Source organism: Amphiura filiformis, chromosome 15 (genome assembly GCF_039555335.1).
Source record: "Amphiura filiformis chromosome 15, Afil_fr2py, whole genome shotgun sequence".
NCBI classification, from domain to species: domain Eukaryota; kingdom Metazoa; phylum Echinodermata; class Ophiuroidea; order Amphilepidida; family Amphiuridae; genus Amphiura; species Amphiura filiformis.
The window spans coordinates 5,775,332-5,789,465 of NC_092642.1; the positions used below are offsets into that span (position 1 = coordinate 5,775,332).

The window sequence follows — 14,134 nt, forward strand, 5'->3', positions numbered from 1 at the left end:
AGGGCCTATATGTAGCAGGTTGACACACAGTCAATTTGCTAAGTATATATAATACTCTACTACTCTTTATGATCACGCAATATAATAAAACATAAACCTTGAAATGTTTTTGATAATACATACGGTAGCCTACGTCATATTGCACCGCTTTCGAACAGTCTTAAACCTATAAGAGTACATTGTTGCATGTAAAAATTAGGACTCATTCTTCATGTTAATACTACTTTACTAAATGGGACCAAGTTTAAAAAAGGGTGAAAAGCCACACAGGAAAGATTTTTTAAACTTTGGCCGCTTTTTACGTTTTGAAACGTTTTTTGGTAGATTATATTGGCCCGTCATAGTTAAAAGATAGAAGTCCACTCCTAATAATCAATATATAACAATTTTGATGTTATTTCTTTCGTTCAAGTGATTACTGTTTTTGGTGAAAAAATGTTCAAATAAAAAAACACGGTAGTTCAAGTGTACAAAAAAGAAATAATGTCCGATCAGAATTTAAATCGCCCGTTAAATCGTCGTGACTACTACATGGTTAGTCCGCCAAATTTAGAAATATAACTAAACAAAGTCATATGTACCCTGATCAGGAAACATATTGCGTGGTTAGGAAATGTTATCTTTCCTAACTGAATCAACAAACCATGCTGACACGCATTGTAGATCATGTATAGGCTAGCGGTTTCAATGTCAATGTGACAGACAAAAACACAGTTTTAGCCGGCAGTTTCATGGTCTGTAGGTCCAAGTAAGGCTAGGTAGAAACACGAAAAGTTAGTGACATGAAACGTATTTCCTTGTATCGATTTAGAATGTGCCTGACACCGTAACTTATGCACCATATTAGCAACAAAATGTCTGAAATGGTTAGAACAAGCCAACCTTATGTCCAGGTAAGAACTGATATAACGTTTATGAAACAGATTAGTTAGTTTAGCAGTCACTGTAACTCAGTATGCTATACTGCAAATTATGTCATTATAATGTTAAATATATAACATGATGCCATACTTGCGGGTAGAATCTCGAGTACTTGTTCTTTAATTTTGTTGTGATTAATTTGTTAACGATGATGTGTTCAATTATTTCCCCGAGTTAAGTATGTAAATGTTTACGGAATATAAGCAGGTACATCCCAAGAAATAAACACTTTTTAACCTGAACATTGTAAATGGCAGCCGTTTCAAATATTTCAAGGTCAAGTGATGAGACATTGTCTGAAGTTAATATGTTTGTATATTTTGCTTACACATTTTAGGCGAAAATGATGGCATTTACTTCACATAAAGATGTCAAAACATTATTTTTTAAATGATTTTGGGCGCCATCTTGGATTTAGAGGAAAAATCGAGGTAGCCCGTGGGCTTTTTTTTTGATCATATTAACCCAAGCAACATATGTGCCAAGTGTGGTTAGGAAAAGTCTTTTCCTGGGATGGACCTGTCTAATATTTTACATGACACGAAAGGAAGTGAAACCTTTTGTTTGATGTTGATGTTGCTGCGAGGGTAGTAATGGTGGTGGTGGTGCTTTGGCGGTGTCGGTTGTGGCGAAGACGGTGGTCAGGCGGTGGTGGTGGTATGGGTCATTTATGGTGACGGAAGTAGTTCCCCACATCGAGTGTGTTTGTAGGCCTGTGTGTTTCTGTTGTACGTGTAGGGTCAATGGGAGGACAGTTGAGTCATAGATTATTGATTGTGGGTCTGGTATACCTAGTGATGGGTGGGAATTCCACTAATGAGTCATGCCGATTGCTAAGCTATTTCATCATTCCTGGGTATCATATTGATCTTTGTTTTTTGAGATGTCAATGTTTTGTTCTTTTGACTTACTTTGTTAGCTTTGTATTCTTGACTGTATAAGAGGAAATTTTCAGAAGCTTTTTTTTTTAATTTGCAGTTTCCATGTTCTCCTTGTTAAGCTCTTTATTCCTTTACATGCTCAGTTTCTATTGGTTAAATGTTTCATCCCAATTACATACAATTTAAGTACATATCATTAGATTTATAAAGTACCGTTAAAAAGGACTGTTATAAAGGACTGTTAAAGTCAAAAGAAATTAAAATATCAATTTTTAATAATTTGCAATAAAATTAGTATTATATCGCGTATTTCAACAAATTATTTGATATCATCAGGACATTCCTCGTATGCAGAATGCAATTCAATATGTCTGATATGCTCTCAGGTCCCACAAAAAATACTGTGCAAAAGTTGCTATCCGATTCCTTAACTCAATGTAATTATACGTAAGTCCCACATTTGACAATTACATGTAGATAAATAGAAAGACAAGAATACTTGCGTGACATACATGTAAAATCCATTATGCTGATAGACAAAAGCACAAATACATCACTGGGAAATAAGAGAATACATACATCAAGAAAAGTATCAAACTGAATCCGGCAGTACTTTAACAGTATGTTTCGACTAAATTTATAAATACGTATTTATAAATACACACGTGACAACCACCGCGCTGCCATAACAGCTTGTAGAAGGTCTGCAAGTGACCTCCGACACAGCGGATGGTCTTCCCGTACATTTGAATGCAAAGGTGGTAAACAACACCAGACTGTGCAGCAAAATTGTTTATTTTGCTTAACTTTGTGATATTATTATAAACGTTTCCGTCGATAAATATTTTTCGTAGGCAAATGCTTTCAAAATGTTGTTTTTGATAACATATTACAAATTCGGAGTCCCCTTAGGTGTAATAATTTTGCAATTCAATTAATACTTATATTTGATGGTATTTATCTAAAGAGTTCCTATCCATGTCAATGGCATGAGGATTTGGTCACGCTTGCTGGTCGTCCCCAAGGGTCACGTGCGTATTTATATATACGCATTTATAAATATAGTCGAAACATACTGGTTAATGTGACTTACAAATTGCGTTCTGGTAATGTTTTTCATACATCAACTTAGCAATGCATATGACCTTATTATTGTTCAATTTCATTAATTAACACTAAATCATATCTAAATGCATAGGAATTGTCTCGAATACAACAAAAGAGGATGCTACTACTATTTTCTATATAAGTTATGGAAACTTAAAGTGCCACCGAGAAGTCCTTGTTATGTCAACTTTCTAAAGACAAGAAGATGAGATGACAATATCTCGTCAAGTCAACTTAAAAACAACAACAAAAAGATTTCCTAGGGACGATCATAATAACAAGGAAAAGTTTTTTTAACAAACCTTGTTTGGATCTTAAGGCCAACAATGAACTGTCCCGTAATGAATTACCCCGATTTCAAGCGGCATGGGTTTCTACTTTATTTCGCCAATTTCAACATATATAGATTTAAATTGTAATATGTTGAATATTATACATTATATTATACTTTAATATTATAAGATTGCGTCTGATCACGCGATTAATGCACTCTGGTAACAAACGTCCGTTGTTAGGTTAGACAGTCCCATAGTGTTGGTTCCATCTCTGAGTAAATAATTAGAGCTAAAACCTACCTTCTCCTTCACTCCAAAGATTAATACCAACACACCAATTAGCCCTAACTACCAGCAACAAAGTTATAGTGCTTCTAGAGTACTTTGTGTCGACGAAAACTCAATTAATCTACATACCGACTTGTTTATTTTTTATAATAGCTCTCTTAATCCGAGACTGTTACATTTTGATAGTAAACTCCCTTATCAAGCTATGTAACGTGACTATTGCGTCAATTAGGATAGCCCCGCCCCATTGTCAATTCAAATATGGTAGGTACATAACATGCATAACCCAGTTCTATTGTAAGTTGCGTTGGTTATGATCAATAGACTATCAATGAAAACCCATTTCAAATATCGCCTTGCTTGCTGAGATCTACATTGATTGGTCAGGCTAAGTAGCCGCTTACACAAACGGCAAGACAGTGAGACCACGGACGTGATATATAGAAAACTCGTCTGACCCAGGATCGGTAAAAATGAATTCCCACAAAATGCTGGGAAGTGGAAGGCAACTTGCCTACAGATTGGGAGGGTCCATTAACCCGAGGGAGGGTCTATTATTAGGTCTAATTTAATTCAATCCACAGAGTGTAACTTTAAAATGGCAACAATTAAACACTCTATATACCAAAGTATTGTTTTTTCATTTGTATATCTTTACATGATTATTCTTTACTATTGTCACGAAGAAGAAGGATTTTACTGTTTGAAGATAAGATGACAAGATTACATGACTCATTTAGGGAATTCCCACTCATCAAGGCATACAGACCCACAATCAATAATATGTGATTTCACTGCCTTCCCATTGACTTTACACGTACAACTTCTACCACTACTGACGGAGTTGGCATCGACGTTGACGGCGCGGCGGTGTCATTGTTATTGTTTAATTTGTGTATGTATGTAAACTATTAATGTGTTAACTTGTTTGCTATTATATAGTCCAATAAAAGTGGGTTTTGACTCACCACTAATTGCAACAGATTTTTTTCACTGCTATGAATGTTAGAGATGTAGCATACAAAAAGTATACTAAAATATACTTGGTGGAAATGTAGTTTTTGGCGGGAAAAGGTCATACAGGGGTCAAATTTCAAAATCGCTCCAATCATTTTCGTATAGTTTGCCATATCTGTGATGTACGGTTCTTGAGTTATAACCGAAAAGGTCAAAGGTCAAATATTGTGTTCAACAGAGGTCAAAAAACTAAAATTGTCTGATTTTAACCAAAATGGTCTCAAATTGTTCGGCTTGCAAACATAATTCATTTAAAGAATATTTGCACTGTTTCGGTTGTTTAATTACATGCGTAACATCGAAAACTAGGTCGGGGTCAATAGAGTTCAATGGTCAATGACCACTTTTACCCTGCTACCTAGGTAACGAAACATCCAAGATATGGCAAACTATTCTTATTTTGGAGTGTTTTTAAAGGACGAACACATTTAGACCATTTTAAAGGAGATCGGAGCATTTTTTCGAAGTTGACCCACGTGGAGCCCAAAATTTGACCCTTGACCTTTTTGCTTATAACTTGAGAATGGTACATCACAGATATGACAAACTATACTTTTTCTGAATCCTTAAAACTAGAGGAATGCTTTGGTATAGTTTTTAAAAAGATTAAAGCAATTTTGAAATTTGACCCCTGCATGACCTTTTCCCGCCAAAAAATACCTTTCCACCAAGTATATTTTAGTATATTTTTGGTATGATGTTCAAGGGACATCTCTAAAATGTACAAAAGTGACAAAAATTCTGTTGCAATTAGTGGTGAGTGACACCACTAATTTGTTTAGATTGACTAGACTAATAGTACACCGTTTGACATTGCAGTGTTATATATCTCAAAACTTAATCCACGTTTTTAACATTAATTGATGGGCCTGCAATTCATATTATTAGAATATCAATATACAGTTCTACTCTAAACACAAGCCTAAGCATGATAAATAAGAAGAATTTTCATTGAAGAATTCAAATATTATACAATATTTACACTTTATCTTCTTTTGTTTCGAACAATGTAAAGGAAGAGAACAACTGGGTCAAGCGATCAGGAAGTTATGGGAATTACCACTCAGCACTTCTCCTGGTGTTTCTTCTCGGAACCTTAGGAATAGCTCTCGCCTTTGCTCCCGTCTTGGTCTTACCATCTTATCATCCGAGAGCTTTTGCGACTAATGTGGCCAATTTTACCACCGTAGTTGGTGGAATGTTTGCTCTGTCTGTGGCTACAACTAGTTTGGGCCTCATCATTGGAAGAAAAAAGATAGAAGGAAAAGGTTATGTACAGTTTCCAACGGAGAGTCACAGTAATCACCGTGTAACTCATCCAGCATTAGACGTTAACGGGCAATATATTTCACTATCATCACCTTCCCGAGGACACGAGAATATAAATATACATCGTTTTCAACTTGTACTATTTGGAATAGGAGGCATTATATATTTGATAATTGATTTAGTTAAGATGTCATATAATCAAACCACAGTTGAAGCGATAGTAGTCATAACAGATGATGTGACACATCTGATCTCACTAGCAGCTCAGATGATCTTCTTTATTATGTACGAAGGCGCATTACTACGAAACGTCACTGCATTACACTATGCCATCGCGATGATGATAGCTGATAAAGTCTGGACTTGGATCTCTCTGACTCTCAGTAGCGTAGCCGACATTGCGCATCAACCAAACATTGGTCATTCAAATAATTCAACTAATGCGTTGGAAACTTCACAAAGCTTTTTAGAACCATTCTTTATCGAGTTTTTAACCACATGTGTAGGTATCCTTCTCTATATGTGGTCATCAATAGGAAAGAAACCACAAAGACGAACCTGTTTTGAAGACGAAACAGGAACTGATGATGAAGTTTATTCTCCTTATCGTAACTATGATTCAATTATAACGGAAAGCCAAGAGCATCGTTTGCTGTCTAATGATGGGGATACTGTATCAGACCGCACTATGTTAAGGTCAATGATGAATGTAGAGTTACAAGATACCAGCACATTGTTCCCCAAATCTGCCAAACGAGTTGGTGTCTTACTATCTGTGATAACAAGTGTAAGTTACCTAATTGCTGGACTTATTCTACGCGATGGTCCATTAGAATACGTTGGTGACAGTCTTCGCCCGTTTGACAGAATGTACATTCTCCTGGGAGTCAAAGTTGTGGTTTTTGGTCCGCTAACTATCTTGTGTACGATTTCAGCGTATAAAATGTACAAAAACACTAACCACACCCCTGCATCACTGTCTACCAATGACTATTTGCTACTTGTCACTACTGCTGGGGTTTTCCTTTGGTTTTTGTTTAAGCTGATTGCAACAATAGCTGTTACCACCATCGAAGATCAAAACTTAAATATCACCTATTATAACGTTATGAGCTATTGTGCTGAAGACCTTGTGTGTATAGTGAATACATGGGTTCTGACGCAATTCCTTCTAGGTGCTCATAGTATTTACATTTTAAGATACCCATTGTCAAAATTAACGAAAATTTGTTTGACATACCTAGCTGCCATTAGCGTATCGGAATGGTTACAATTAGCGTTAGAGCGAGATGTATTAATACATCGGTACAGCACATTATCTCCGGTCTTGAATGCCGTGTACGGAGATATTGGAACACGTGTCTTGATTTACGTTTTCTACCCAATCATGGAATTATATCGGTTTCATTCTGTAGTCATGGCGTGTGAAATTTTAATTTCAAAGTGAGTTTTATTAAAGTTTCCTTTCTCACTCACACCAATATATTTAAGCAATATAAATCGTAATGGATTAAATTTATGTAATCAAGATACAGGGTGTCCCTGAAAGAACTGTATCGTCGGAAACTTTTTAAATTGTTTGAGTATTTTAACGCCACAACTAAAAATAACTAAATAACTGGTGTGGTTGAGGAATTTTGAAAATAATTGGCCACACCGTTCTTGAAATATAAGAATTTTAAGAAACTCCCTCATTTTCAAGCCTTTCCATGGATCCAATAATTATCAATCGACGATCTATATCCAGAGAGATAATCACTGCGCATCATCAGCGCATGAGGCGTATATTGTATTGATAGATATTTGACTCCGTTGAACGGATTGAAAATGAGGTAGTTTCGTAAAATTCTTTTATTTCAAAAACGGAGCGGTCAATTGTCAAATTTCAAAAAGTATGTGGATAGCTGATATATTCCGCATCCATATCTATTATTTAGTTATGTTTGGTTTATGCGTTAAATAATTCAGGTCCCGACAATACAGTTCTTTCAGGGACACCCTGTACTTTACATTTCGCTATAGGTTTGGTCCCTTCAAAGTTTAAGCAACTCTTCTCACTTTTAGTTCCGAAATTAATTATTTCCTGTCCTGAGACGATCAGTTTAGCAATTTGTCATACATCAAAGCCCTATTTATAGTATACAATATATGACCCAGAGGGGAATCAGTTTCATCAGATGCCCTTGTTCAGCAAGTGACCTTCGCCTGATGAAACAATATTGGTTGTCATGTGGGAAACATTGTTAGCCACAGTTTGATTCAAAGGTTATTACCCTCCTTATCAGACAAGTCGTTGGTACAATATGACCGATTTGTTTTAGGAAATAAAACGTTTTAGGAAAAAAAACGTTTCAAGCAATGAACTATTATTTCTAGCAAGTGTGCAATTTTCGTAACTCTGGACGCGACAGTCCTCTAAATTCCAGTCTGCATTAAAGCACATTATTTGCAGCGGAAGATTGCATCGTAGAATTAAAGCAAATCATTGCCCGCAAGCCCGCAATGCAAAACCTGAATAATAGTAAAAGAGACAATTATGTGTGACATACGTGTTACATTGGTATCTACGTAAGACGCTACCTGCTTTATCTTCATTATTATTATGTCCCAATCTAGGTGGCCTATCTATATATATATATCCCTCATTGTTTCGCTTAAAACGCCAGTGTGTCTTCGGTAAGCGAGCAGAACTACTCAATATAGCAACGCTACCGTACCCGTTGCTGACCGCTGTTGCAAAGCAAACATGATGTGAGTGTTTGGGATGAAACGTTCATTCATGTAAAAACACATCAAATAAAAAACACCCAAAGGGCCAAGAATAAATAGGCTGTCTAAAGTACACTCTCTTAGCTGTTCTAAACCATACGATGTTGACGTAATGAAGCGTCAATACAACACAAGGGAACATAAGGGTTTTCCGCACAATGCTCCAAATACATACATACATAACATTCTCCGCCCTTTAGTGCATCAATACTTACTTAAAGGAGGATAATCTGATGTAGTTTCATGCATGCTTCCCCACTTTATTTCGTCATTACATTGGCTATTTTCGTATCATGGGAAAGCCTGTATTATACTTCAAGTACAGTCGAGGGTTTAGAACCAGAAAGCCTCAACTCACAATTACCTGCTCCCACAAAATGAGCATAAAGTCGCCAGGGCACTATAAAAGATAGAGTTCATTAGTCATGACAAAATTCAATAGAAAACAAAAGACATTGTGGGTGAAATATTGATTTTTGAAGACCAAAGCAAGGAGCCAACTTTATACTCATTTTGTGAGAGCTGATCATAGTGAGTTACGGCTTGGTAGCTGGTTCTGAACCCTCGTACTATTCTCAAGTGACGGGCTTCAACTCAGTTCGTCTTAGTCCATTGTTCCAATTATATTCTTGATTTGCATACCTGTCACCTACTCATTTTACTCCAAGGACCTGTTCAAATCCCTTTTAATATTTAATTGTTAACCACAAACAGGCAACATGCGACCAAAGTACAAATAATAAAGGTACACTTGAATCCACATAGTTCCACAAGTCTCACACTGCACTGGCAGTGGCAGTATGTGTGTAATTAAATACTACTCCCGTTAAGAGGGTACTACAACCCCTATTTGTTCCCGAAGGGGGCGCGTCCCCACCAACGCGAATAATCTGAAAAAACCGCTCAGGCTCCAAAAAGTAGGCCCTCAACGCCCCACCCCTTTTTCCCCCAAACGAAACAAGGGCGGGTAGGGTGGGTTTTCATTTGAAAGAATGGCCATCAAAACTATTCCGAAGTCAAATTGTGACGTCAACGGCCAATGCACACGCCCTCAACGTCGATCGATACCGGGACTAACACCAATTAACAAAAACAAGTTTCGCTAATTGTACTTAGAATTAGGGTAACGGTCTTGCAGGTCTTGCAGTGTAGTTATGTTTATGGCTTACATTTTGATTAAAAATAATGAGTAAAGAAAGCAGACTAACACAGAGATGCCGGTTGATGCGTTGCCTATACTTCTCATTTATAGTATTCCTGAAACTATAACAGGACTAGATATTGATTGAATATCGCTCCCTCAAGACAAATGTGGTGAATATTTGTAAACAGTCTTGTTTATATTTACAGTTATTCCGAACCATTGAGCAGATAGTGACATGGTTTTTATAAAATATTGATCGAGCCTATTTTAAGAATCACTTTACAAATGGTTAATTTGTTTCGGGGAATATGAATGGAATCTTCTGAGTTAATCAAGAAAATGAAACCAAGATAAACATAAAAACGAAAACACAAAGAACACCAAGAACACAATATCGACGATTTAGTAAGAGACCGGTACTAATGTCTGGCGACCAAATCTTTGGAACAAAGGTTTCAAAGTGTTTTTGGCATGCCTGAAGGATATTGAACAAATTTGACATGTGTACTTTCAAGGTCAAATGTATTTTAGAATTTTGACCCCCTGTTTGACCTTAATTCTACCCCATCCCCACCCCCAATCAAAATAATCAACACTTTGAAGATGGCAGCCCAATCCAAATTTGTTCAAAATCCTTCAGGCATGCCAAAAACACTATCAAAACTTTTGTTCCAAAGATTTGGTCGCTGAACTCTCAGAACGGCAATGAAGAGTGCCACCACATTGTCAAAGTGTGCCAAACATATTGCCCATCAATTCAAGCAATCGGACAGTTTGAAACAATGTTAGAAGTATGTTGGAAGCATGTTTAGTCATATTTTGCCCTCCCCACCCAACCCCTTTTTCAGCTAAATATATTGTTTAAGATATTTGCGGTGTAATGAATACTTGTCACACAGCATAATATGGCAAAAAGATTTGCAATTCTTGTATATCTGGATGCGCAGACCTTGAAATACAAGTCTGCATAAAAGCTCGGAAGATCGTAATGTATAGAGTTGAAAACAAAGCGATGTTGGCAAGATCAAAACATATGAAAATATTCCTAGGACTTTATAATAAACATAACAGAAAAATCCTCACTGATGTAATCCTTAATAACTCTAAACCTCCTTATGTTGCGACATAACAAATATATGACATTTGGTGCAGTTGTAAAGGTTACACATTATAAAAAGGAGCAAGAAGAGTAGAAGTGACGAATAGCATGCAATAGCAACAGTACATATTGCTAGCCAGACCGCTGCTGCAAACAAACAAACATGATTGTGTGGGATGAAACGTTCATTCGAGTCAAAAACATATCGAATAAAAACCACCCAAAGGGCCAAGCATAAATATGCTGTCTAAAGTACAGTCTAAAGTACACTCTCTTTAAATCACACGATGTTGTCGTAATGTAGCGTCGATAAAGGGCAAGGGATCATCAGGGTTTTTCGCATATCACACCAAATACATACATACATAACGTTCCCGCCTTAAGTGCGTTGATACTCACTTCAATGCGGAAGACCTGATAGGTAGCCCCACGCATCCCCACTTTATTCCATCGCTGCATTGATGATATTGGTATCGTTGCAAAGCCTCTATTTTTCGTCATGTTTATGATGTGGATTTTAATAATTTTAATTAATTATTCACACAATATTTCTGTCTCTCACATCAATATCAATTTACGATCTATATTCGGAGAGATAATCACTGCGCATCATCAGCGCATGAGGGGTCTTTTCTTATCCTTTTGCTAAGGTATACATCAAAAGTCAACCAAATTGAACAGGGTAATAACGACTTTAAAGTTTGGCTGATGTTTCCCTACTTTGGCTTTAGAGGCAGTAGAGGTAGAGCAATGAAGGGTTATCGGCAGCCCGGATTCGCACGAATTGCTGCAAAAAAACCCTGCCATCTGAGATCACAAAAATGTAATAATGATTTTATTTACTGATTAAAAATAACGATTAGGAAAAGAGTAATCTATATCTACAAACTTATATGCAGAATTATTAATAGGGTTCCCATTAAAGAGAGTTTAATACATTTTTAAGATTAAAAAACTGTAAAGCGTAATGAGTGATGTGTTTACTAATACATGTATGTAGCTACTTTTGCGATGAAATATTGAATATTCGGAAACAATTCCAACGAATTGTGTTTTGACCATTGGAATATATGGGTAACTTGATATCGAGTACACAACTTCTGTTTACCCTTGTCTCTGTACATAAAAAAGAGATGATTCGTCGAAAACGGCAGGTGTCTCTCACATAGCTTAGCATATCCCCACTCAAATAACTTTGTAAATTGTATGAAAACAAATATTTCATTACTGTTAGTGTTCCTTTGGGATTGTTAATTTTTCTGCAACATGAATATATTCATAATGTGAGGAACGGTATATTCAACAATGGAAATTGACATTCTACGGCAAGTTATACCTGTTACCTGATGAGACCCAATTCAGTTCCTGGTCTTGTGGAAACATTGTTGGAAACGCGTATGCAATGCTAAAAACAAATGAGGTACAATGTACCAGTTACTTTACACGACTCCGTTTCAACGCTATTGTCGTATTCTTTATTTTATCATTGCTGACAGAATTTGATTTCTTTATTAATACATGTGATGTGAATGAAAACTGAAAATACATTGTCAATATTGAAGGAAAATGTGCACTTCAGGGTTTGAGCTATGTAATGCTATAAGTAGCTGACAAGCAAGTGCAAGTTCCATTTTCAGAGATAGAAAGGCATTTCATACATTCTTAGATAGCAAGAACCAATCAAAGCAAGCGTTAGAAAAATGCAGACAATGCATTGATTGTGTATATGCACTGGCGCCCACTCCGCGTACTACACGAAGTGCTTTTGGGCGGGTTGATGCAGTTTATTTGCTTGTATTTTCCAACACTTCTGACAATTTGTTATAAAAGATACTTGTACTGAGATCTTGATGCGTCTAATGCACTCCCCAACAAGTGATATATGCAATACGAGCGCACACCTAAAAAGTTTTTAGTCGAATTTAAACAGTCTTTAAAAGGAATCTTTTATTTGCGGACTGTACATAAATCACGTTTAAGCTGAATGCATGTGCTCGATGGAGATGGCTCACAATCAATATGAATACATGTTACTACTAGACATGCCACATACAAAAGTTAAAGTGCTAATAGACGTGAAAATAGCAAGAAGGCTACGAAATAGATCGCGAATTTGTTTTGAAAGATTCAAAATAAGTATCACTTTGAGACCCGCCTTTTAGATATGCGCATACTAACACCAGCCAAAAGCGTACAATGTAACACATTTTATTCAATTTTATTATCTAGCAAAGACTTATAAAATGTAAACATGGATTATACCAAAGCGCTTCAAAGAATCGTTCAGAGCGTCTGATAGAAGTGCAAATTAGTGAATGCGAAAGTAAAACACCCACATGGTGATCTAGTTAGTCTACCACGTATACGGTCATTGTTCTAATTATATTCCTCCTAAAATACATCACATATGCATTTTACCCAAACGAGACGTATTTAAATCCCTTCCGATTGTTATTACAAACAATCGAAAACCAGCTATTAGCTAATGTTTAGCGTGGTTGACCACAAACAAGCCGTACTTCCATTCTTTTTACCAAACCAATCAGCGTTAATGACAGGTATTCTTAAAGAGGCATTAACTTAAAGAAACTCTGTTCAGACTAACAAGTTATTGAAATTTTCTTTATCTTGCATGATATATTGCCCTGGTTTGCTTGTATCAGTTGAAAGATAGTGATTTGTTTCGTAAACAGTAACCTAATCATTCTTATGTGACTGATTTTCTATCACGTAGGAGTTACGTGTAAGTAGACAGCAGACAGTACTAGGTTTTCGTTAGTGAACGCGGTAGGTTAAAAAAAAGCGCAGTGATTTATAGTGCGCTACGCACAGGCACAACGTCTAGACGTTGATCCACAAGCCTCAGCACACTTTAAAGGTTGTCGCTCACCACTACCACCCCACATCTTTCCATAAACCATTAAATAACAATTCAGGGACAGGCTGCTTCAAGAGCGCACACCCTAGACATTCCACAAATAACCTTCGCAACCAGGATCAGCTCCCTGAGTTTCGTACGGGTTACAACAAGACAAATTAGCAGTAAGTTGTCCAGGGAATTTCAAGCTAACTCAATTTTTCCACGAGAGCGCACAAGGCACCGTAGCACATGACGTGAATTTAATTTCACTTTAACTGCTGTAACCAATCCGCACGCTTGAATCACATCAAATTGACGTAAAGCGTCCACAAATCTAATCCTGTCTAGTGTTGGCGCTGGCAACCTTTATTTCACCAATACCTCGATATGAACAAACATAACGGAATAACAAGCTTCAATACAGTTAGTTCGTCTCAGTTCATTGTTCCAAATATGTTCCAAATAATTCTACCTCAAGACTTATATTAATCCTTTGTATTTGTT

At 36.6% G+C, this 14,134-nt stretch overlaps 1 protein-coding gene across 1 annotated transcript; it reads left to right on the forward strand.

Annotated features, from left to right (window-relative positions):
* Positions 1-671: 671 nt before the first annotated feature.
* LOC140171178 (uncharacterized) lies at positions 672-9,367 on the forward strand. Its single transcript, XM_072194376.1, has 2 exons — positions 672-893; positions 5,505-9,367. The coding sequence occupies exons 1-2, from the start codon at positions 834-836 to the stop codon at positions 7,203-7,205; spliced, it is 1,761 nt and encodes a 586-aa protein (XP_072050477.1). The 5' UTR covers positions 672-833; the 3' UTR covers positions 7,206-9,367.
* Positions 9,368-14,134: the final 4,767 nt, after the last annotated feature.

What these genes read in the sequence shown, in the direction of transcription:
- LOC140171178 (XM_072194376.1), top strand. Translation starts at nt 834, where the DNA reads ATGCACCATATTAGCAACAAAATGTCTGAAATGGTTAGAACAAGCCAA. An exon ending in CAAGCCAACCTTATGTCCAG is followed by an intron (nt 894 to 5,504) that starts GTAAGAACTGAT and finishes AACAATGTAAAG; the next exon opens with GAAGAGAACAACTGGGTCAA.